Raw genomic sequence first — 26,808 nt, forward strand, 5'->3', positions numbered from 1 at the left:
CTATACTGTTTTAAAGATCTCATTAATTTGCATTATCAGCTGAGAATTTCATTTTACTTTTTTGGCCATATAAATATCAACAACTGCAGCAAATTGCATATTTTTGCTTAGTTTGGGCCTCTAAATAAAACTTTTTCCTCCTCGAGTATGATCTCCGTATTCTCCTATTTCATACTATATGTGCCATAAAAGCCTGATGTATAAAATGTAATACTCAACAAAAAATACATATGCAATCTTTTTTTAAAGATTTCTTTTTATTCTTTTCTTATTTCATTTGTCCGGCTTTACAGGGTTAAACTGATGTATTTTTATTTTTGAGGAATATTGTGTACATAGAATTATAAACTGTGTATGAAGGTGCTGAAATTAAACAAATATAAAAAAAAACACATTGAAAAAAATACCCAACGGTGTATGTATCATATAATATATAATCCATATGTCAATAATGGAGGATTGTCTAGGGATTTAAAGTTTATGTACTCTGTAAATGGACTCTCTCGATTCAAAGATGGGACATAAAAGTAGAATGTGCATTAAGAGAATGAACACAACAGAAAAAGTGAGATAAAGAAACTGCTTTCACATAAAAAAGTAACACTGAAAGAAATTGTATTATTTTTATAATTACAATACTTAGTTTGAAAAGTCTATTGATCATAATATTGTGGTGGTGAAGTGCTTTTCGATCACAGCATGAAACTTTCTTTTAAGGCAATTAAAATGCGATTCATTTCCAGAATACCACTCACAGCCATTAATCAAACAATATTGAGTGAACTACAGTTTGTGTGTCAATGCTTTTGTGTGTCAAGCAAGAAGGAGAAAAACATCTTAGAAAATTAGTCCTTGTATCAAGGTCTCTGATAATCATCCTGCTCTTGAAACCCTGTAAACCTTCTTTGATAGAAGTGAATGTGTGCCTTGAAAAAATATAAAAGTGAACACTACATAAAACATATAAATAGTATAGTTATACAACAATTTGGCTGCAAAGATTTCGACTGAGTGGCACTGACAGCTGTCATAAGACGCTATTATTGTTCAAATGAGAAATTCTTAACTAAAGAGACAGGATCATTGGTTTATAGCTTTGAGAGTGGAGTGGGCAAAGTTTGTCATGTGGCACATGGGAGGAATTCACTAACAAGGAATTGAACCAGCTGATGGGTTCATTTTCATCAAGGAATTATTCAAATCAGGTAATGGCATATTTTCTGGCTTATTATAGCACTCTACTCCAATTAATCATCATTTGATAATTTACTGCTATTACGTTCAATAGAAAATGCAAACAAATATCTGTTTTTCATAAAATTGTGTTTACAACTTGCTTTCTACGGTCGATAATCGCACAACGTTAATTGTACCAGGCACACAGCGCTCATTTTTTAATACACATTCTATAAGAAGCCTAATAATTTGCATAGAAAGGTGGTTAGCACAGAAAACAATAAATTTGAATGCAAAATGCTATTTTGTACCAGCTTAAACTGGATTGCAGGTGGTTTGTGAATAAAGATTCATGTTTGCGCTGAAACACCATAGCTAAGTGGTGCAACAGTTTAGTGAATTCGCCCCACAATGGTTATGTTCTGCTGAACAATAATGTGGATTTGTGTTTGTGATATGTCAAAACTCGGTCAACAGTTCTGTCCAAAAGTCACAGGATCATTCAGCAGATATTTTAGAAATCCCCATATCTGCAAAAGGAAGACAATGGAAAGAGAAGAACACCATGGGGAAAGGAAGGGAAGGGAAAAAAAAGAAGCAGATGCATCAGTAAACATCAGATAACTTTTCCACATGAAGGTGACCCTATTGTTAAATGCATATGAAGTTTACAAAACTCCAGAAGGCATTGGCCTCCAAACACTCCTCTATCATGAATTAAAGAGAAGGAGAAGAGAAAGAAATATGTGACTCACACTTCCTCTGCCACGGGGGTGTTGTAGCTCTGAAAGAGAGGCTGAACAAAGAGTCCGAGTGTGCCGACGACACACACCAGGATAAAAATCCAGAGGAAGAGCCGGTCGATCACCATGGCTACATACTTCCAGTCCTCAATGATCTGCATGACACATACAAGCAAAAACACATTAATTACAACTACATATATGTATAGTCATGAGGGGGGAATTAGGGATGAGCTTAACCCTGAGTGGTTTAGTAAGCTTTGAACGTGTTTTAGCACAATGTTTTCATGCCTGGTATTTTGTTCCACACTTCAGACGTAGTATGTCTAGGGATGGGAATTGTAAATAATTAACTTTTTTAATGGTTCCATTAATGATTCTTTAGGTATTTGTAAGGGATAAATGTTTAATTAATTAATTTCATTAATAAATATTTATAAACACATTATTGTACAAGATTTTTAAAAAACTTTCCAGTCTTTTGGGAGGAAGCATAAATGCTGTCAAACAACTGGCACATTAAACAACAATACTAAAGAAACAAAATGTGATAAAATATTTCATTCATTAATTATTATTATTATTATAAACAGCAATAATGAAGAGAATAAATAAAAATGTACAGCATTAATCTGACATCATTAACAAAAGTAATAATTAACATGGTTTGAACAACTAATTTGAGCAAATGTAGATTAGTTACTGTACTTAAGTATCTTTTTGGATAATTTGCTATCAAAGATATTAACTTTTACTCTCTACTTGACTACATTTTTGAATAAGTAGGCCCTTTTATGTATTCTTTACTCCAGTACATTTGTGATGAGTAATGCCAGAGCCCGTCTACGGAGAGCCTGTCCACTCCCTATTAAGCCCTATTGTACCGAATTTTGGTTGTAGTACCACCAGAGTTCCACTGGGGGCGCTCGCCATGAGTGCAAAATGAATGGGAGTCAATGGGGCTAGACGGCTAAATTTGTCTCTTTCACCCGATTGCCGTTGAGAAATCTCAGATGTGATTGTAGATTTTGCAAGTTCAACATGGGTTTTAGGTCGAAAGTTGAATGAACGAGTACTTATGTCGTTTTGATTTCTTACAGGTTGAGTTGTTGTTGCCCATAACACGCTAGCATTCTGCTAATGACGTCAGCATTCTGACGTCATTGACATTTTGAAAGACTTTTTTAAATCAAATAAGTGACTCTAAAAAATCTAACACCCAGCAATGTGTAATTTCTTTGCATCTCCTTTCGAATACAACATTCAAATTACTAGACAAAAAATTATATCCTGAGAAAAGTGGATTTTGAGGGGTATACCGCCATTGACCTCCATTCATTCTGCACTCGTCCTGTGAGCGCCCTCATATGGAATCAGAGTGGAACTGCAACCAGTTCAGAAGCCGGAAGTGTAGTGAGAGTGAAACTTCTCGCCATATTAGACATTCTCTGGTAATGCAATTACTCGTTACATTATACAAGAAGGCACCTAACTTTTTCTGCAGCAGTTTATTTCTGCTACAAAAGAAGCGATATCACCATCTACAGGGCACTGAAGGTACTATACCGTGTGCGTTTTGCCCTTACTCGCCCAAACTTGTCAACAAGGCTACATTACGCAAATGTGAGTTCATTAGCACTTAGTTGTGAATCGCAGGTGTTTCATACACGAGATGCATGGAGATTCATGGCTGCAGCTGGTTATGAGGCCGAAACCAGCACATCTAGTGCAAATAGGCTTTGACAATTTAATTTTGACAATTAAATTTTACTTAATGTTTTATGTATCTGTTATATTGAATAAACCTTTTTAAAGAATATTGGTTTAATTATGACCTTTTTAAGCACTCAAGCTTAACTGAGACTTGAGTGTTCGTAGACTTTTAAGAGGCTGTTGTGTCAATTGCAATATTGAAGTGTTCAGTTTTATTTTGACTTTAGATAATAAACGTGATTGCTCTCCTTATAAATCAAATGTTTCTTGTTTTTCATTGGCATGTGTTTTAAGTGTTGACTAGTGCATCTTTGAGCCTACATTCAGTATACCGGGTAAGAGTAAAAAACACTGTTAAAATCAAAGACTTTTACTCAAGTCATGTTAGAATTGGTAACTTGTAATGGAGTCATTTTCGCTGTAAGGTATCTGTACTCTTACTCAAGTATGTTTTTTAGGTACTCTTTACACCTCTGAGAAAAGTACACCTGGCTGTTCTGTCTAATTAAAATTTGCAAACTACAAGCAATCAATTAATTTAGGGGGCTTTCACACTGGGCACGTTTGCTGTGGTCTGAATACGAGTGTAATAGAAGACAGAAAGCAGGTTAATATATAGTTTTTTTATTTATTAATTTGGTGCTATTCTGCAGAAAACAGTGAATCTGCTGTGTGTGCGTCGCATAACACCGTGTCCTCCTAAAGGCCAATTTATACTTCTGCGTCGGGTGCACGCAGTAGATACGGCGTAGCATACGCATAGACGTGTATCATACGTCATACCCTTTGCCGTACCCTGACGCGCACCTCCTCAAAAATGTAACTACACGTCGCGACGACGCGGACCGCAAGATCTGTGATTGGTCGGCTTGGTAGCATCGCATTTCCTCCTACGCATTTCCGGCGTGTTCTTCTGCACCGTCCGTCATTTTTAAATTCGGTTCAACCGTCAACAGGTTCACGGGTCGTACGTACCATCTCCTCCGACGCCTTCTCTCGTTTCTGCCTTTTAGTTTTAGTAATTTCACTAAAATTAACTATTTTTCCACCTCGATAAGCTCCAACTCCAATATGATCCGCTCTCTTTCAGTCGCTTAGTAGCCTAAACTCAAAACAGCCACAAGGAATCTAAACACAGTGGAACATTAAAACCCGCCCCCGCCAACTAGCGTTTCGGCGGTGTAACTGCAGAGCAACACAGACATAACGCAGAAGTATAAATGCTCACGGCGGCGTCGCCTACACTACACTACGGTGTACACTCGACGTAGAAGTATAAATTGGCCTTAAGTCCTAACCAGACGCGATGCGATAAGATTCCAGCGACATGCAATTTGCCTGTCTACACCAACCCGATCTCACGGCAATTCGTATGAATTTTATGATGTGGCTAATTCGTATGAATTCATACGACCTCACTCGTACTCGTATTTTTGCTAAATTGTACATATTTTACGAGTTGCCAAATTTGTATGAATTCGTACAAATTACCTACCCCTGACCCCGCCCCTAAACCTAACCATCATGTGGGTTTAGACAAATCATACGAAAAAGCCACCTTTTAATCACTCGTACGAATTCATATGAATTGGTCGTGAGATAGCGTTGTCCACACAGATGCTACGCGACTACGAGCTGCGTCAAAATCAATCAAAACTCACAGCCAATCAGAACAGCCTGTGGGTGGGCTCTCGTGGCAAGTGCACAGCACCAGAGTGTAATCTTGACGGCACTCGCAAAAAAAAAGGATAAGTAGCCTACATAATCAAATTAACAAATATTATACCATTTCAACATTACTTATAAATACATACTGAGTACCTAAAACAATCTTTGTCAAATAATACACTTGTTTGTTCACAGTTTAAACGTTCCATTTGTTTAACTTCAAGATCTGAGGTGAATTATCCATTGTTGCTTTTACGGCTACAAAGCTGGGAGCACTAAATGATATTCAAAGTCACATTACATGCTTTTAACCTTAAATAAAGCACATAAACAGCAGCCTACCAGAGATTATCATTGCCACACTTTGTGTTTGTTGATCCAGCCGCAACCTCGCAGAAAATAGAAAATAGAATCGTCGCGTGTCGCCGTCGCAACTGGTTAGGACAAAAACTCTGATTAACATGGAAAATGTACCTTTTATTGCGTGTCGCGGTGTCGCGTCTTGTGTAGTTAGGAAACAGTGTAAGGACGGCTTCTTTTGAGGAGACAGCTGATTGAACCATTCATTTACCACTCTGATTAAACTCACTGTGCACGATTACAGTGCACGCTCAAGGTAAATCATCATCACTGTCATCCCCTACATGTGCTTTGTTGAACTAAGGATGTCTACAGATAGTCTTAGGTTAGATACTCCGGTGCACTCCTGGTTCCGTAAGACAGCATTCACATTACAAATTTTTCATGCGAACAGTCCCCTGATTTGAACTAAACTGCCAGTGTGAAAGCACCCTCAATAAGTCAATAATAAACTCAAAACCCTTCTCACCCCTTCATCATCATCCTCAATCTTCATATGTTCAGCAACGAACCTCACACCTTCGATGGCCTCATCCACATCTGGGTCGTGTCTGACTTTAACTCTCTGCCTGAAGCCTGACCCCTCAGGAAGGTCGCCGACCCTCCATGCCCCACACACACGTCCAGGGTCATCACTTAAGAAGAATGAGTCTCCTTCCAACCTTATGCCCTTTGCATCAGTGGAAAACGATTTCTGCTGGTGTTTCCTCCTAAACCTCTCCCGTACATTAGACCTTCCCGGTCGTCGCATTAGAAGGAAAGCAGGAAGCTTATGGAGGAACACACGCTTGACCCACGCGGGCATATGGTGGGTTGATGGAGAACGGTGGTGCACGTTGAGCACACACACACTCGTCACAATAGAAAATGTGACCAGCACCATCGTAAACATCAGATACTTCCCTATTAATGGAACAGCCAGTGATGTTGGTGGAACGATCTTCGAAATCAGGAGCAGAAACACAGTAAGAGCCAGAAGAACTGAAATACAAAGTGTCATCTTCTCCCCACAGTCTGAAGGAAGGTAGAAAACCAGAATTGCAAGAGAAGTGATGAGGATGCATGGAATGATGAGGTTAATCGTGTAGAAGAGAGGCTTGCGCCTGATCACAAAGTCGTATGTGACATCCAGGTATGTGAGGTCATTGGGGTCTTCGTTTTTTCTGCCAGGGAGCGACACAATATCCCATTCGCCGCTGGGTGTGTAGTCATCACGACTGGCAAAATCAGACGTCAAGACAAGATCGAGTTCTGTGCGGTCGTAGGTCCAGGAACGAAATTTAAGCGTGCAGTTCTGTTGATCAAAGGGGAAGTTACGGACTTCAATCGCACAGGCGCTCTTGTAGATGGCAGGAGGGAGCCAGAAAATGTCACCGGTGTTGGAGACAACTGCATTGCAGTAAAAAGATACTTCATACACGCCATCTGCACTGCAAAAGAACAAAATATACATTCTAAATATAGATAAAGTGTATACTGTGTAAAAAGCATTAAGTATGTTACAGTGGCAAAATGCATTCACAGGCAGAGGGATTTTCAAACTTGTTGATGCCAACCATTGCCAAATATGAATATTCCCTTGCGAGGGACCCCCTTCTTAAATTGCAGCAATTTATTTTGATAAATAAAGACCTTTTTATACTGTGTGAAAAAGATTTAATCTAAATATTGGTTAATTTCTAAATTAAGAGCTAGCCTTTTTTTTTTATTACAGCTGTCAATCCAATAACATAATTGTGATGAAACTGTAGTAATATAAAATTTGGTGTGTTAAAAATTATTAAATTAATATCACAAGTGTATAAAATAAGTAGTTTACTTTGTTTGCCCTAATCATTTTGTAAGCATCTTTATATTTTTGCTCTCAAATTTTCCCATGCACTTCCTTGCAGCCCCTAGTTTGAAAAACCCATGCATATGAGACGTTGAGAACGCCTCCTCGTCACACACAGTTCCTGATTAATATGCATTAATTAACAGATCTTTAATCCAGGATCTCTCTTTTTCTCTGTGTCCTTTGAAAATTATTAGTGTACAGCTTTTTAATTAAAATTAGCATAGAAACACAATGCTTATTTTAGCAAAGGATTACATGAACCACTGTCTCTTTACATGAGGGAATGCCTCTTAAGCAAATTAGTCTCATCCCACCCAATTTTCCCATTTAAGCAATGAACATGTGCAAGTGCATCCTCCATTTTTATCCACTAAAATATATATATATATATATATATATATATATATATATATATATATATATATATATATATATAATGTAGATCTATATATGTATATATAACACACAATGCTTCCACTAGGAACAAACATCTGACCTAGATAAAACAGTTTAAACATTTTTGCTTGTCATTCATCTTATTTTTTTCCTTCATTTTTTCGTTACATTTATTCTTTCAAAAGAGCACCGTCCTTCGGATGAGACATTAACTCTGAGGTCACAAAAAATCCCAGGATGTCTTTCGAAAGAGTAGGGGTGTAACCCCGGCATCCTGGCCAAATTTGTCCATCATGGCCTCCTAATCATCCCCATATATATATATATATATATACTAATTGGCATCATCACTCTTGTCTCCTCTCCACCAATAAGCTGATGTGTGTTAGGCGTTCTGGCGCACTATGGCTGCCATCGCATCATCCAGGTGGATGCTGCACATTGGTGGTTGTTGAGGAGATTCCCCCTTCTATGTGAAGTGCTTTGAGTGCAGAGAAAAGCGCTATATAAATGTAATGAATTATTATTATTATTATTCATTCTTTTGATCTTTGTCAAGAGTGAAGACATGAACGACCTGAATGAACAGCAACAAGGGAAGGCAACTGCTTTTGCTTTTGGCAACTCTTTAGCATAATTAGCCAGTCTCTTGGAACAGTGACAGCTTGCTTGTATTGAGTTTGTCACTAAACAGTGACTGCATCAAAGCGTCAAAAGCATCCCAAAAGTTTACACGGCTTAAGGCTGGGAACAACTGTGAACACACAGAGGTACTAATAACTCTTTCCAAATATTATACTACTCCAAGCTATTACTAATCAAACATCAATTCATCAGATGTTGTGATATGCATTAGAGAATTGACTATTACAATATATAACTATACTGAATGTAAGTATATACAGTATATCAGTGCTTAGCGATGAGAACGGCCCGCATCGTATGTGATCGTTTTCCAGCAAAAGTGCTTTAATTGTGTAGTTATTTTATAATTTTCAGCATGCAAATTTTTCATTGTAAAGAAAATTAATTATTTAAATTGTTATTTTATATATAATTATATATAATTTATAATAATATCAATATTTATATCAAATATAAATAAAATCAACCACAACAAACTAGTTATCCAACAGAAAGAATCCTTAATGTTGTGCTCATACTATTGTTCAAAAAGTTTGGGGTCAGTAAGATTTTTTTTTCTCTTTATTGAGCAAGGATGCATTACATTAAATTGATCAAAAGTGACAGTAAATACTTTTACATTGTTACTATATATATATATATATATATATATATATATATATATATATCAAATAAATGCTGTTCTTTTGAACTTTATTTTCATCAAAGAAACCTGAAAAGAAAAATTCATTATGGTTTCCACAAAAATATTAAGCAGCACAACTGTTTTCAACATCGATTATACTAAGAAATGTTTCATGAGCAGAAAATCAGCATATTAGAATGATTTCTGAAGGACCATGTGACACTGAAGACTGGAGTAACGCTACTGAAAATTCAGCTTTGTCATCACAGGGATAAATTACATTTTAAAATATATTAAATACAGTCCATTTAAAATGTAATAATATTTCACAATTTTACTTTTTTAAACTATTTTTTACTAATATTATTATTTTACTGTATTTATAATGCAGCCTTGGTGAGCATAAGAGACTTTCAAAAACATTAAATAATCTTATCGGCCCCAAACTTTGAATGGAAGTCAATATATACAGTACACAGTATGCTACTGGTCACAGTTATGGCATACTTGTTATAGAGTACTATATCAGGGAGCCAGATGTGCTGCGATGGTATTCGTAGTTTTTTGATGCCATCATACTCATTCGGATCCCACACCAGTCTGTAGTCATTCCACTCCTACAAAAAAAGTAGAATGTGGTTGAAAATGTTGTTGAAAAAAATGCTAAATGCATTCACTCGGTTAAACAGGAATTTCCATCATGCAAAAGAAATGACCTAAAAGTGAACTACAATTTAAAGGGATAGTTCACCCAAAAATGAAAATTCTGTCATCATTTACTCACCCTCAAGTTGTTTCAAACCTGTATGAATTTCTTTTTTCTGCTGAACACAAAAGAAGATATTTTGAAAAATGTCGGTAACCAAACAGTTGATGGACCCCAATGACTTCCATAGTAGAAAAAAAAAAAAAATATGGAAGTCAATGGGGTCCGTCAACTGTTTGGTTACAGACATTTTTCAAAATATCTTCTTTTGTGTTCAGCAGAAAAAATAAATTCATACAGGTTTGAAACAACTTTTCATTTTTCAACTTTTCAAATTCACAGAATTTTCATTTTTGGGTGAACTATCCCTTTAATTTCAACTCAAATCTGCTACGTGCTGTGTTTGCACTCATGTATGGGACAGCTCATTTGACTGTGTTTTATAACACTATCCCGATGAGTGCACACGCATAGAGAGTGAGCTTACCTGCGTCAGCCACACATTCGTTGTCATGATTTGTTCCCTCTCATTCTGTAAAAAGAACAGAACATTGAATGTGTTTGTATAAGGGCTTTCACCTTCATACAGTTGACTGATGACAAACATGATGCAGGGCAACAGCTCACTGCTTGATGTTGCCTACACTATATAATGCAGTTAAAATGCCCCTAAAATTCAAGATATTGGGGCAACTCCTGTATAAGTTTTTGTCTCATATTTATATAAAAAAGTAGTATCACATGACATAATTAACAAGTATCACACGAGTGCTGTCTTTGTCCCGAATAGCATGTGCAAATGTGATATTAATTTAATACAACAGTTCAATAAATTAGAAGTTAATATTTTGTTATATTTTAGACACAATATAGTCTGTTTTTGCTAAATTTTGCAAATGAAAATACCTATAAATTACAGCAGAACTGTTGTGCGTCTTTGAGCAACACACAGTGGTGTTTCATTACTGAATGAATCTGTGTTTTCAACGAATCGGGTGAATCAATGATTCAATGGTCCATTCATAAAGACAGCCATTTATGAACGAATCAAATGAATGAATGACTCAATGACTTATTCATTTAGGCATTTACCGACACCTACTGGCAGTTTTAGTTTCTTATTAAGGGTATCATTTCATAAAAAAATTTATTTCATATTAATCAATAAATTATTTAATATTATCCCTATTAATAAAAAATGAAGGGACCTCATCATCGCCCTCATTACTGCCACTACTAAAGCACACACTTCACCACAGTTCACTGTCCGGTCTCGTTTGTATGAAGAGGACTACTTACCTTACCTTACCTTACCTCTCCAGCGATCTATCTCCAACCTCTACTCCAGCGTCATTCTCCAGCGTCGTCTCCATTCTCCTCCGTGTGATTCTCCTAGTGTCTCGTCCTTCCTCCGTGTCTCTAAAGTCTCCAGCGATCCTGCATTCCATCATTCCACGCCTTCATTGACCCATCAACATTCCTGTAAGAAGATACATTCCATTCACTGCCAGCATCCCACTCTCCGATTCATCATTGCACTTCTTACTCACCTGCTTCCACCCGCTTAGTTGTTGTCCAAAAAAACTTCATGTTTGCTTAATCTCTGTCTTGTAAGTCTGATTCCGTAACAGAAGACAACATCATGAGCTCACCGGAACTGCTCCAAGGCAATCCTGATCCCATCACACCAGCCGTCACCACCGCATCAGTCACCACTTCCGTCATCACCACCGATTGATCGCGATCGCCAGCCCCATGGCCAAACCAGTGCCCTACTTTGGTCTGGCGGAAGATTGCAACGTATTTCTCCTGCAATCTCCTGCAATTCTCTCTTTACCAACGACTGGGCTAAGATCGCGTTCATCATTTCCCTTCTAAGGGGGCGAGCGCTCCAATGGGCTGATACTCTCTGGACGCAATCCAACGCAGTAACCCAGTCTCTTAATGATTTCGTCACTCACTTTCGTGAGTTTTTACTTCGGCAGCCCTGTGGGAGATTCATCAATAGGTGAGCAACATTATCATCTCAGTCAAGGGAATCTGTCAATTAATGATTATGTTCTCAAGTTCAGAACCCTCGTGGCCGCCAGTGGCTGGAATTAGGGGTGGGCGATATGGTAAAAATATCATATCACGATTTTTTTCAGGAAAATCACGATTAACGATTTTATCACGATTATTTTTTTATGTTGGTTTTACTATTTTGTGACTGAGCATTACAGCCAAACTAATGTCCATATTTTAAAAAACAAAGCCTTAGGTAACAAAATATAAAATAAAAAAGAATGGCAGACGGGCGAAGATAAAAAAATATTTGTCATTATTTTCTTTGTTATTAAATATTAAGATCAAAGATACACATTACACACACAACTTAATATACAAATTAAATAAACAGTGCTTTGTTTTCAGCTACAGGTGTATTTAACAGTAGCATTGATGAAAGTAATTAAATGAACAAATATGAAAATAAAACAAAACATAAACTTCACTGTATAAATTATAAATGCTACTTAAAGCTACTATTAAAGTTATCAGTCAAGAGCAGTGAGTGATTTTCTCTTTGCATTTTGTTGTTTTAACAATAAAGGGATAGTTCTCCTAAAAATTCAAATTGTCATAATTTACTCTCTCAAGTTGTTTTAAACTCGAATAAGTTTCTTTCTTCTGTTGAAAATAAAAGTTATTTGGAAGAATGTGACTTCCATAGTATATTTTTTTCCTATGGAAGTCAATGGGGACCAGCTACTGTTTGTATAGCCACATTCTTCAAAATATTAATATTAGAACAATATTAGAAGGAAATTAATACGGGCTTGGAACAACATTATAGTGCGTAAATAATGAGATCATTTTTATTTTTGGGTGAACTATCCCTTTAAGGACAAACGGCAGCGTGTTTACTATTGCTACTGTCTCTTTAAGAGCTGCATTTTATACACGCATTTGACAAGCAGATTTTCTCTCAATTTTCTCAAGTTTGCTTTCACTTTAGACATCACCGACTTTGTTTATGTAAACCTTGTGTGTATTTGACAGTATTAGCACAATAAGACTCGAAAGATAACTTAGTCCAGTATTCAGGCGCTGGTAGACAGGCTTTTAGTGCATGTGAGCTTCACATGTAACTTATGCGCTGAGAAACGCACATGTTAGAACAGCGCATCAGCACGCGAATTAAATGTTTAACCGACAAGGCATTAAAGCACATGCAAATTATGAACTTTTGTGAACTGTAGTGTCCCGTTCCGCTGCGTTAACATTTGATCTGAATATACGTCGCGTTGTGCAGTATGTTGGGACAGAGGCGCCAGAACAGCAACTGAGAATGCGCGATACTACGATATTTCTTCAAAAGCAGATCGTGGAGACATTTTAATCGTCCACGATAAAAAATCGTCATATCGCACACCCCTAGCTGGAATGAGCACTCGCTCCACACCACCTATCGGCAGGGATTGGATCCCCGAGTGCGGCTGCATCTCGCTGCATACGACAATGCCATCAGTTTAGAACGTTTCATCCAACTGTCCATCCGTTTCACCACCCATATGCAGTCGTGTCTTGAAAAACACCAGGGTCAAACACCATCTATCTTCCTCCGCCAGCCAGAGCACCTCAGCACTCCAGAATCAGGCCACGAGCCAATGCAAGTCGACTCTACCCGGCTACCGTTTATTGAACGGCAGAGGTGGCTAACCCAGCATTGTGGTGCTGGGGGGCATATCATCACCGAGGTACTCCCGTTGAATTCCACCTCCATCGAAAGCCCTGTCGAGAAGCAGTCGGTCGACATCCCAAATGGTTATGCCCCCTTCAGCGATGTTTTCTGCCCACAGAGAGCCTCTCAGCTGCCTCCACACCGGGCATTGGACTGCGCCATCGACCTGATTCCGGGTGAGCCAGTGCCCCACGGAAATATCTATTCCCTCTCACTTCCCAAGCAGAAGGCCATGGAGGAGTATGTAGAAGAGGCCCTCCAAAAAGGCTACATCCACCCTTCTACGTCCCTTGCTGCTTCGAGTTTCTTCTTCGTTACAAAGAAGGACGGAGGCTTGCGGCCCTGTTTTGATTACCATGCCCACAACAAAATCACCGTAAAAATTGTATATCCTCTTCCCCTGGTCCCAGCGGTGCTCGAACACCTCCGCAGAGCCACAGTGTTTACCAAGTTGGACCTCCGCAGTGCATACAACCACATCCGGATAGACATGGAAGATATGGAAGACTGCCTTCGTGACCCCTACTGGACACTATGATTATTTGGTTATGCCATGTGATCTAGTAAATGATCACATGATCCCTCCGTATTCCAGGACTTCATGCATGTGGTGCTCCGGGAGTTTCTTCACCGATACGTCCTCATCTACATAGATGACATCCTCATTTACTCCCGGAGCATGGCTGACCATCGCCATACCGTTGCGGAGGTCCTGAAACACCTGAGGGAATTCCATCTCTTCCTCAAAGCCGAGAAGTGTTCCTTCCACCAAACCTCAGTGCAGTTCCTTGGCTATAACATCAGTGACAAAGGAATCCAGATGGACGAGGGGAAGGTGGAAGCCATCCAGAGCTGGCCCACACCATCCACCATTAAATAACTTCAACGCTTTCTTGGCTTCGCAAACTTTCACAGACGATTCATCTTCGGCTACAGTTCCATCACCAGCCCACTCATCAGTCTCCTGCAGAACAAGCCCAAGTCTCTGTCCTGGTCACCAGCTGCCAACGAAGACTTCCAACAACTGAAGAAGACATTCACCAGCGCACCGCTCCTCATCCATCCAGACACAGAGCAACCTTTTGTCGTGGAAGTGGATGCATCCACCACCGGGGTAGGAGTGTCTCAGCAGCAGGGGACACCAGCAAAACTCCATCCATGCGCCTTCTACTCCAAAAAACCCCAGCGGAGAGGAACTACGATGTCGGCAACTGAGAAATCCTCGCCATCAAACTAGTCCTAGAGGAGTGGAGGTATTAGTTGGAGGGTGCTCAACCCACCTTCACAATCATCACTGATCAAAAGAACCTCAAGTACTTAAAAGAAGCCAAGAGACTCAATCCCCGCCAGGACCGTTGGGCCTTGTTCTTTACCTGATTTCATTTCTCCATTTCCTATCTTCCATGTTCAAAGAATGTGAAGGCTGACGCTCTTTTTCGTCTGTATGCTCCAGAAGAGGTCAGCGAAGAACCCGAACCCATCCTGCCACCCGAGCTGATCGTGAGTCCCATCCAGTGGTCTTCAGACTCCATCACCTCCTCCAATGCCTCCAACGCCGCTCCGCCGGGCTGTCCCCTCGGACATCAGTATGTCAACAGAGCACAATGCACACCCCTGATTCACTCTGCACATACATCCTTGGGCATTGGCCACCCAGGGGCCAATAACATCCTCTCGCTGCTAAGAGATCGCTTTTGGTGGCCTAACATGGCAAGGGATGTGAGAAGGTTCATCCAAGGATCCGCAGACTGTGCCATGGCCAAGAGTCCTCACCACCTACCATCTGGCAAGCTTCTACCACTGCCCATTCCCAACCGGCTATCGTCACACCTAGGAGTGGACTTCATGTCTGACCTCCCACCTTCTGAGGGTAACACATGCATCCTGGTGATAACTGACGATTCTCCAAATCCTGTAGTCTTCTCCTCCTCAAAGGACTACCCACAGCAACTGAAACAGCAGAACTCCTCTTCAATCACGTCTTCAGATACTATGGACTCCCAGCAGACATTGTTTCAGACCGTGGACCGCAGTTTATATCCAGGGTATGGAAAGTGTTCTTTTCTCTCCTAGGTGTGACAGTAAGCCTATCGTCTGGGTACCATCCGCAGTCGAACGGGCAGACCGAAAGAAAGATTCAGGAAATTGGTCATTTCCTACGAACCTTCTGCCAGGGCCACCAGAACTCTTGGAACTACTGTTACAGATCTGCCAGGCTCTCTCACCAGCCAATCACGGCCACTCCCTCACCTGAGTTCTGATCACACACACCTGCACCTCATCATCACCCTCATCACTGCCACAACTAAAGCACACACAGTTCATTGTCCGGTCTCGTTTGTATGAAGAGGACAACTTGCCTTACCTTGCAACAACCTACCTGACAGCGATCTATCTCCAACCCCTACTCCATCGTCTTGTCTCCATTCTCCTCCGTGTGATTCCCCCAGTGTCTCGTCCTTCCTCCGTGTCTCCAAAGTCTCCAGCGATCCTGCATTCCACGCCTTCATCGACCCATCAACATTCCTGTAAGAATATGCATTACATTCACTGCCAGCATCCCACTCTCCGATTCATCATTGCACTTCTTACTCACCTGCTTCCAGTTCACCCGCTTAGTTGTTGTCCAAATAAACTTCCTGTTTGTTTAATCTCTGTCTTGTGAGTCTGATTCCGTAACAATAGTTCACCCAAAAATGAAAATTCTGTCATCATTTACTCACCCTCAGGTGTTTCAAACCTATATGACTCCGGAACATAAAAGAAGATATTTTCAAGAATGCTGTTTTGGTTTCCATTGGTTACAATTGACTTCAATTGTATGAACAATAACAAAAATACTGAGACATCTCAAATTAATTTATTTTACTGACCCTAAACTTTTATGTTCAAGCAGATAAAATATTTATTTCTAAAGCTACTTTTTGTAATGTCTATTTGATGCTTTTCTCATTTAACACAATGGGCCCTATCTTGCACCCAGCGCAATTGACTTTGTACACCGACGCATGTATCATTCCTATTTTGCACCCGCGCACAGCAGACTTTTCCCTCCACAGACGCACGTCGGTTAACTAAGAAATACACTTGTGCTCCCGAGGGCGGTACAGCGCAAAGAGGAGGCGTGTTCGGGCGCAAATGTTCCCTCATGCTATTTTGCAGGTTTAGAAAACAATTCCGCCACTGACTGAAAAAACCTAGTTTAAAGTCAGTGGCGCGTTGCCCATGTTTTTCATATGCTATTTTAAGGGCGCATGCTTGGCCATAATCAATGTAGCGTGTGCACAACGCGCATACACTTTGATCTACACAGAAGCAACAGTTTTCATTTTTGCAAATCATACATTATTATTATGATAGATAGATAGATAGATAGATAGATAGATAGATAGATAGATAGATAGATAGATAGATAGATAGATAGATAGTTTATTATAAAAGCATACATCTACAGTAGCTTACACATTTACCCAAATTATCATACGCCTGTTTAGCCGAAGCTAATTTGAGTGGGTTTCTCCCATCCCCAACATCACTTCTCTGTGTTTTACGGCCCTGACGAGAACGTCGGCCTCCTCGGCTGTGAACCGCCCCTGGCGCGCGCCTGGCAAATCCGCCGTTATAATAGGAATCCGCTATAGAACAAGCGCGCCTGCTCTTAAAGGGATAGTTCACTTTGAAATTAAATTTTGGTATGTTTTAGCTTACCTCAAGGGCATCCAAGATGTAGGTGTCTTTTTTTCCGCAGTAGTTTCAATTTTTATATTTTTAGGTCAAACTGTTCTTGTCTGTCAGTCATATAATGCAGGTCTATGGTCACTGTCTCAAAGAGCATGCACAGAGTCCAAATTAAAACAATTCCCCATCGTCCAAATTAAACAATTCCCCATCGTAAGTACACATTGATGGCCCAAGACACGAAACGAGCGGTTTGTGTGAGAAAACGAACAGTATTTATATCGTTTTTACCTCTTGTACACAGCCACGTCCAAGTGATCTGAGAGCGCGGGCGGGTATAGATATATACAATAGAAGTCGCCTTGACTACTGCAGTTCATTGGAACGAAACCGTAGCCAATGCGACATCTAGTGTATATATTTATACCCGCCCGGACAAGAACGGACAAGAACCAAAATTTAATTTCAAAGTGAACTATCCCTTTAAAGGGAATGTGAGATGATGCTCTGATTGGTTTATTTCATGTTACGCCCAAACCACACCTATGAATAATGATGCAACTTCAGACCAACGCATTTTAGATTTGCGTCGGGCGCAAGAGTCATTTATCCCGCCGGTATAATAGCAACAGCGCCCAAGACCCGCCCACAAAGTTACTTGCGTTTCGCACTTGATACTTGCATTTCAGATCGTTAAAATAGGGCCCAATAACTTAAAATGATCTTTTGGGAGTATCTTTTGGGAGTAATTTGATGTGATTAATTTGCGATTAACTAGATTAATTAATCGGCACACACATCATGCAATATAATTACAAATTTTAATCACTTGACAGTCCTAGTTTGTATGCAACAGTGAAAAAGGAACATCATTTTTTTTCTGGCATGACAACTCTCGGAGTGTTTGGCATGGTAATGGGTATGGCAATGTTAAAATGTTTGGTCTTGGCAGAATAGATCTGCTACGGTGCTGCTTTTATTGCTGCTGCTGCTGCAGAGCAAGTACGGGACTTGCTACTGCCAATTCATACACGACACGCTGCTGTGAGCAAGTAAGACATGCTGCTGCTGCTGCTGCTGTACATGAATTACCCGTAGCAGATCTATACAGGTGGAGCTGGGCAAAGTGGAGGGTTTCTGAAAGCGTGCTGCACTGCTAAGGCAAATGCTAACCAAGTGCTGTATTTTAAAGTCCCCGTGAACCGGAAGTTCCAAATGACTTTTCTCCAGTGTTGTGACGTGTTTCCAAGTGAAACGGAATATTGAACAGAGGGCAGGGTTTTACTTTAGCGCTCCTCCTCTCCATCTCTGCTCATAGCAGACTAACGGTTTGACGAAAGTAGTTAAGCATTTTCAATCCAAGCCGTCAAACTGACGTTATCAGAAAAGGAACGCCATTCCAGACCGAAAGTATTACGTTTTTTGTGTATTAACTTGCACTGATTAATTGTTCACCACAAAACTAGTAATATGCGCTAACAAAGTAAATAGGGTCAATTTTGATTTCATGTCGACTTTAAGGTTGATGGCTTTAAGGCTTCAAATACAGTTGGCTACTGATACAGCAGGAACCAATCAGCTGTGCACTATAGATAATGATTTAATTGCAAGCAGGTTGCGCTATTGGCCTGTGCCATCTAGAGTTTCATGACATAAATTTGTTTGGATATGATGAGGATATGACACAATCCAGACTCAAACCTGTATCACCCGTGTGAGCACTAACACTGTCCTAATCAGACATGAACGTGGCAGGGTTCCAGCGTCCGCACAAAGAGTGGAAGTCCGTCTGAATATATATGCTGTTTAATATACAGCTGTCTGAAGCACAGAGTTGAACAAATGAGCAGAACAAATTTTGCAGTGGGCGGAGATACAGAATGTAACCGGACGAATGTAGAAACAAAATGTTGTGTTGCTTGTCACTTTGTGGCATTATGCCTGGTTAGAGCACAGTGTCAAAGTGAATTTACCTGTCACTCTGAATGTACCTTAAGTCTCTAATGTGTCATGGGCATTCTTCTGTTGCACCATGGATGTAATGCAATTGTGTGCTTGTGACATGAACATTATATATATAACATAACATTTTATAATATTTATTTAAATTTGTAATACATTTTTAATATTTAAATTCATATTTATCTACACTTTTTTTTAAGTTGCTCTGGATACTACTACTGTATATGCTAAATGCCTAAAATATTAACTACATACACTACCGTTTAAAAGTTTGGAGTCAGTCATTTTTTTATCTAATATTTTGGTGTGTGTGTGTGTGTGTGTGTGTGTGTGTGTGTGTGTGTGTGTGTGTGTGTGTGTGTGTGTGTGTGTGTGTGTGTGTGTGTGTGTGTGTGTGTGTGTGTGTGTGTGTGTGTGTGTGTGTGTGTGTGTGTGTGTGTGTGTGTGTGTGTGTGTGTGTGTGTGAATGTGAAACACTTACCACACTAATGAGCTGTGCGAGAGAGACTTTGATGCCAATAGTGACCTGCTGACTCTTATTGACCGCAGGCCGGATAAGCTTATTGTAGCGCTCAGGACCAAGCAGAAAATCTACCAGCCTTTCCTCAGCATCAGCAGCAAGAGACACTAACAGACACACACACACACACACACACACACACACACACACACAGAGACACATCCACATGGGGGGGAAAAAGAAATGTTTGAAGATCAATAAATGGCAAATGGGTCATGTCATGACTAATCAAACTTTCCTTGATCAAAGATTGTAAGACCATTTACTGAAAACAAACAGCAAAACAGATCATTCTGACATCTGACTTCAACAGTCTGAGCAGCACGTTATTGTGTTAAATTGACTATTTATAAATTACTTTAATAAACTAAATTATGACTGCTTTGCCAAAAAAACAAATTTAGGAAAAAGAATTATAAATGGATCACAAACAAAAAAATTGCTGTTCTAGCTTTGAATCTAATGTCTGTTTGCCAAAACCTTTTAAAATTGTATCATTAAATGTCAGATATTCATCGAAAGACATTAAAGTCACAAAGCAGTGATACATCTCTACATTTTTTTTTTTTTTAAATATAGTTCTTGAGTTTTTGAGAATATCATGAAAAGGTCAAAAATGTCTGCTAAGCTGCATGTAATCTGCTTTCACTGCAGAGCAAAAAACAAACATGTCATAATAATTTTACTATGCATCTTATCCCATCATAACTCATAAGCCCACCAATGCTGTGAAGGGAGTGTGCCAATGACATGGCAAAACAATGACTTGCCAAGACTGTAGCAAAAAAAATAAAAAATACACACACACACAAACACATGCCATTTCCTCCTCACTGCATGTGGGATAAAGGACTCCACTGACTCTACTCCTCCTCCCAAAACAGAACACTGACACACAAACACACACACACCTAGTTCCCGTCATGAATCCAAGATTGTGTCAGACTCGATTGGTATGATCCATTCCACACCAGAAGAGACACACACACACACACACACACAGACCTTTGAGCTTTCGAAGCTATGCTGAGCCTTAGTCATTTCGGATGGCTTGTCTCCTTAAGCAACACAAAGTCCAGATCCACTTATCAGTTTTGTGTTTGTTTTTTGTGTAACTCAGTCTTCAAGGAAGATATTCCCATGCAAAAGCCATTGATGACTCTTTAAGGACAATCAATGAATGAGTATATGTGTGTCTGACCTATTACCTCTAATCTTAGACCCATCTGTGACCACCATTTCCAGGCGTTGGCCAATGCGTCATAAGACAGAAAAAACATCTGCAGAAGCATCTGATTCAAAGCCTAATATACATTTTATTGATTCTATTTGTCAGTCTTTCAATGTCTATATGAGCTGCAGTGGATTAAAATGCAGTAATCAGTACCCAAAACCACTTGTAAAAATATGAGCATGTTTATAAATAAACAAGACTTCAATATTTTACAATTTACATTACATTTTAGACACAATATTGTCTGTTCCGAACAAAGCCAAGGTAGATACAAACTGTTCCATGTACTATACCATTTGGTCGGTAAGATTTTTTCTAAAGAAATTAATACTTTTTATTCATAATATTTTTATTCAGCAAGGATTAAATTTAATTTAATAAAAGTGTCAGTAAAGACATTTATAATTACACAAAATATTTCTATTTTAAATCAATCTGAACTTTCTATTCATCCGAAAATCCGAAAATGTATCATGGTTTCCACAAAAATATTAAGCTGCACAACCATTTTCAATGTATAATAAACTCTTGCCATCTGATTAAATCTTGGCTAAGTTGAAGTACAGATGAACACAACTCGCTGCAGGGATTTCACACTCAGTGCTGCAAAGGAAGGATCCAATTGGCTGCTCCTGACACTCTTTCTAAAACCGCAGGGCTTTTCCAGGTTTTGAAGCCGAGACCTCTCGCACCCAAAGTGAGAATCAGACCAACGAGCCTGGAGGCTAGACGGTCCTTTGTGATGTCACTGCAAATTTAATGAAGCTCATCTGACGTCAAGATAACTAAAGTCTTATTGCTCATAGAAAAGTTCTTTTAAATTGTGTTTTTTTTTTCTGTATTCATCAAATAAATGTAGATGATCATAAGAGAAATCATTAAAAAATCTTACCGAACCCAAAATTCTGAATGGTAGTTTAAATACATGTGATATTTTGTTCCTGAATTAATCAGAGTTTTTGAATGAATCATGTTCCTATACAATTCAGCCCATTTCACCACCGTAACAATAGCTTAACGCTTAAAAACTGTAGAAAGAGTAACAACCACTCAACCACTAATTCACAGACAAAGGCAAGCAGACTGATACAAACAATGAAAACTCCCAGAGTTGTTGGACTGTACATCAAAACTCTTGGAACGCCACTCAGCTAATCAAATTCAAAGACTGAGACTAAATGCTGTTAATATCGTGTCACCAACTTCTAATAGTGGTTGAGAAACACACACACACACACACACACATATGCTGATATATTGTTGTACTATTAATTGCTAAGTAATGTAGTGTACTTATTGTGTTTAAGTTGTTTTGCAAAACACTTTTGCTGCTATCGAGGTGAGACATGGGTAAGGTAAGGGATATGTTTCATGGTATGGTATAGGTTTAAGGATGTGTTAAGGGATAAGCTCAACAGTGTAATTATATATGTAATTACAGAAATTAATTACAGCTGTAATTACATGCAGGTATTTTTTTAAATACAGTAAAATGTAAAAACATGCTTTCAATCGATTTAAAAAAAAACTAATTAATAGCACATTTTTCTGTAATTAATTATGTTTAATAACTGGTGGAACGCTCTCCCCACCCTCATCCGGAATGCAGAATCCCTGACAACATTCAAAAGACAGCTGAAAACCAATCTCTTCCGTGAGCACTTTACCTTATAAAAAAAAAAAAAAAATATATATAATAATAATAATTTCCTTTCCCTTTGAAACATCACTTATCAGGCTTATGCTACTCTGAATAATACCTGAACTTCGTATTTTGAGCACTTCTTGCGTTGTTGTTGCTTTTGCCTCTTTATGATGACTCGCTGAATTTTGTCCTAATTTGTAAGTCGCTTTGGACAAAGGCGTCTGCTAAATGACTAAATGTCAATGTAAATGTAAATGTTTAATTGCACATAACATTAAAGTTTTTGATATCATTTTTATATTGTAATACTTTCACATTGAATCTCCATAATAATGTAGAATGTCATATATTTCCCTATGTCTTGTCTGGACTTTTGTTGAATTTCCTGTCCTAGTGCCATGTTTGTAGTTCATTGTAGTTTTTCATGTTGATTAGGATCCCCAGGTGTTTCTCGTTTCCTCATTACCCTGTTAAGCCTGTTTGCACCTGTGCATATATATAGCCCTTGTGTTTCTATTGTGTTTTGCTTGTTTCATGGTGGATTGTGTTCGTGTTTTGGGTCAGATGTTCCTGTCCAGTCATGTGAAGTTTTGTAATTAAAAACGTGCATGCAAGTGGATTCTCTCTCTGCCTCATCTCTCAGCATTCGTAACATAGAAACAACATTAAACAAACATAAAATACAGCATACAGAAAGGCTGTGTAGAAGAGATACATCAACATAAGCAACAACTTGTGAAAGAGATGATAATTAAAGATTAAATGAATCATATAGATGTAATTTACACTATATGTGTGTGTTCGTGGCTATTCGTTGAGCTGTAATTTATGTGAATTGCCTGTGAAGAGGTTGTGTGCTTTTGTCATGCTTGCTCTTGTTAATGGATGTTAGTGGGGGTTAAGTGCTCTCATCCCTCACATTATGGGTCTTCTCCTACAGTATAGTAATAATATTACACAGGCATAACCATAACCACTACACAAACACAGACACAAAATATATATATAGTATGTTCTTTGCATCTTAGAAATTGATTTCACATCTATACTGTTTACTCAAAGTTTTGCCAGTAATTCCATGACAAATTTCTTGATATTATGGTCACTGTTTTGTACCTTTGCTTTTTGGTTCATATTACATATGCATTTTATCTTATGTTTTATGTTTTTTTGGGGGTTTTTTTCAGTGTGCAGATGTAATTGAATGAAGATAGCAAATAAATCCAAATTACATGCTATCTTTATTAAATTATGTATGCACATCGATCTTAATCCTGTATCTTTGGAACTGCTACATATAACAGTAACATATACAGTTGATCATTTGAAAATACAGATGTTGTACATAAATCTTTCTGTCTTGCTGTGGGCACAAACTGTCACAAAGACTTGAACCATTTGTTTTATGTAAAATAAACAGAATGCTTGTTATAAAATGAATCTAAATCCATGCATCTACAGAACTGCAGTGGAAAAGTCTAAATCTATGGACTATTTTAAAAGTTTAGTGATGTTTGATTTAATTTAGCCAGGTAAAAAGATAAAACTATTTCTTTCTTAATGTATTATTTATTGTACTAGTACACTCTACTTTGTGTTATATAACCCTTTTTTTTTTTTTTTTTAAGCTACTGGAGTTTGGGAAAGGGAATGCTGTGATAACATATCTCTTCCATTTACCTCTATTTTTACTTAATTTACTTCAACTTATATGAAAAGGGTCTATGGACATATGGACTACCCTAAAAAGTAATCATTTAGCCCAAAAAATGTCTTAACTTCAAATACTTTCACAACAATATTTACACATGCAGGTTTTTAAAATGTTTGTAGGCTATATAATGACACATTTGTCTGTGTGTGTGTATGTGTATTTGACTAAATCAAACTCATTCCGTATGTGGTTCAAAGGTTAATTAAATATAAAAAATCCAACCTATATAGTTTTCTTCTTGCATGGAATACAAAAGGAGAAGTAAAATAATGTCCATGCTGCTCTCTTCAATGAAAGTGAATAAGGACCAGGGGCCTTCAAGCTCCAAAAATGACAAAAAGCCCTATTAAAGCATCAAAAGTAGTCCATACAACTCAAGCACTATATCCAAGGTCTTCTGAAGCAGTGTAAAAACTACTAATCACCTCTGTTCAGTTTCAGAAACATGGAAACAAAAAGAATTGTATTTGACCTACTTAATGAACAAATAAATAAACTGGTAACACTTTACAATAAGGTTCATTAGTTAACTACATTAGTTAACATTAACTAATAATTAACTGCACTTATACAACATTTGTTCATATTTGTCAATGTTAATTTCAACATTTACTTATACTTTATTAAAATCTTGTTAACATTAGTTAATGCACTGTGAACTAACATGAACAAACAATGAACAGCTTTATTTTTGTTAACAAACATTAACAAAGATTAACAAAAACAGTAATAAATGTATTGCTCATTGTTAGTTCATGTTAGTTAATACATTAACTAATGTTTAATAAAGGAACCTTATTGTAAAGTGTTACCAACAAACTTGATCAACAAGTCTCTCACTATACACGTGTCCCACATGAACTCATGCATCCATTAGGAGAGAGAGAGACAGAGAGAGAGCGAGAGAGAGAGAGAGAGAGAGAGAGAGAGAGGAGAGAGAGGGGAGAGAGAAGGGAGGGGGAGAAAGAGAGAGAGAGAGAGAGAGAGAGAGAGAGAGAGAGAGAGGGGGAGGGGGGGGGGTATAAAGGATAAAGAAGACCACCTTGTTACCAATGTCTGTAATAAAAAGTATTGCATGCTTAGTTCATGTTCTGTCGTTACTAACATTCTGAATATATAAAGACAGACCATAGCCCTATATAAAAATAAGTGTTATTAAAAAACAAGTAGCCTATGCCATAGCTTCTTACTTGTCACGCACAGCCAAAATAGACAGGGACATAAAAACCACTTTGATGCCATCACGGAGCCCGTTACTCTCTCTCTCTCTCTCTCTCTTCCTCTCTTTCTCTTCTGTCCCGGGTGAAGGTTCACAGTGATGTCCAGTCCACGGCCACTATCACCCTCCAGAGTCCTCCGTCCTCTCCAGGACAGGTGCTGTCGTATGTTTAACGCTATATTCTCTGTGCTCCAGGCTTTGCTCTTCCTCTCTCAGTTTTCAGCAGCCGTCTCCCAATCATCGACAGATGTTTTGCTCGCGTTAATACAATGTATTCCAGTTCAGCCGAGAGAAGCGCGAGCCCGTCCACAGACTCCAGTCAGATTACGCGCGCTTACATTTGAAGCACGCTTGAGCCATTCATCAAGTCAGCACGCATGTCTTAACAAGAAAGAAACATCGTTGTTGCATTTGTAAACGTGTTTCCCGAAAACACGAAAATAACCGACAGTAGACACCGGCTCCAACTTTTAAGAGATGAAGAGCAGGAACACAATGATGAGACTGTTCAATCTCCCAGACACGTCTGCTTTTATCCTTTTCTGCTTTATCAAACTTCGGTACCGTCAATATTTTTATACTATTGTACCAGGCTATTGTGTATTCCTGGCTGAGTGATCTTCGGATGCAGTGCAAGGATCTGTGAGAACAGATACATTCTCATATGGGGCATTGCTCCGGGAGAACCACGTGACGAACCGCGCCGTTTCCCGTGCGAGCTGCAGGAAACGGTTGATAACAGGTAATTTATTAAACAGTTAATATATTAATTTAAAGATGTTTCACTTTACCCTATCTATCTATCTATCTATCTATCTATCTATCTATCTATCTATCTATCTATCTATCTATCTATCCATCTGTTTTATTATTAAAATGTATTTCTTTTCTTACATTTGTTTAACTGATAGATAGGCTACATATGCCCAAGTGTCTTTTTTTTAAGGGATACCACAACATAAATGTTTTTAGACAGTATTTAGAGGTCATCTTTCATCTCAGTCCAACAAAAAAATCAACTGTATCAGCACAACTATCTCCCTTGTCTGTCATTTGTTCACCCAAAATTTTAAATGGTCATTTATGTTGTTCCAAACCTATAAGACTTTTGTTAATCCTTGAAACACAAATTAAGATTTTTAATGAACCTGGAAGATTTATGTCCCTCTATTGAAAGCCCATTCTACTAAAACATTCTTAGAAACGTTCACAAAGGCATTGTGAACTAAATCCATATTAATCAATA

At 38.5% G+C, this 26,808-nt stretch overlaps 1 protein-coding gene across 1 annotated transcript; it reads right to left on the reverse strand.

Moving 5' to 3' along the window:
* Positions 1-248: 248 nt before the first annotated feature.
* chrnb5a (cholinergic receptor, nicotinic, beta 5a) lies at positions 249-26,224 on the reverse strand. Its single transcript, XM_082164598.1, has 7 exons — positions 25,534-26,224; positions 19,712-19,857; positions 10,357-10,401; positions 9,671-9,780; positions 6,130-7,090; positions 1,932-2,074; positions 249-1,706 (listed from the first exon to the last, which is right to left on the reverse strand). The coding sequence occupies exons 1-7, from the start codon at positions 25,583-25,585 to the stop codon at positions 1,691-1,693; spliced, it is 1,473 nt and encodes a 490-aa protein (XP_082020724.1). The 5' UTR covers positions 25,586-26,224; the 3' UTR covers positions 249-1,690.
* Between the last annotated feature and the right edge of the window lie 584 nt (positions 26,225-26,808).

This window comes from Leuciscus leuciscus (genome assembly GCF_965113295.1).
Source record: "Leuciscus leuciscus genome assembly, chromosome: 3".
In the NCBI taxonomy this organism is placed as follows: Eukaryota; Metazoa; Chordata; class Actinopteri; order Cypriniformes; family Leuciscidae; genus Leuciscus; species Leuciscus leuciscus.

What these genes read in the sequence shown, in the direction of transcription:
- chrnb5a (XM_082164598.1), bottom strand. Translation starts at nt 25,585, where the DNA reads ATGGCATCAAAGTGGTTTTTATGTCCCTGTCTATTTTGGCTGTGCGTG. An exon ending in CGAATGTGTGGCTGACGCAG is followed by an intron (nt 9,781 to 10,356) that starts GTAAGCTCACTC and finishes CTTTTTTTGTAG; the next exon opens with GAGTGGAATGACTACAGACT. An exon ending in TTGAGGATGATGATGAAGGG is followed by an intron (nt 2,075 to 6,129) that starts GTGAGAAGGGTT and finishes TGTGTCATGCAG; the next exon opens with ATCATTGAGGACTGGAAGTA.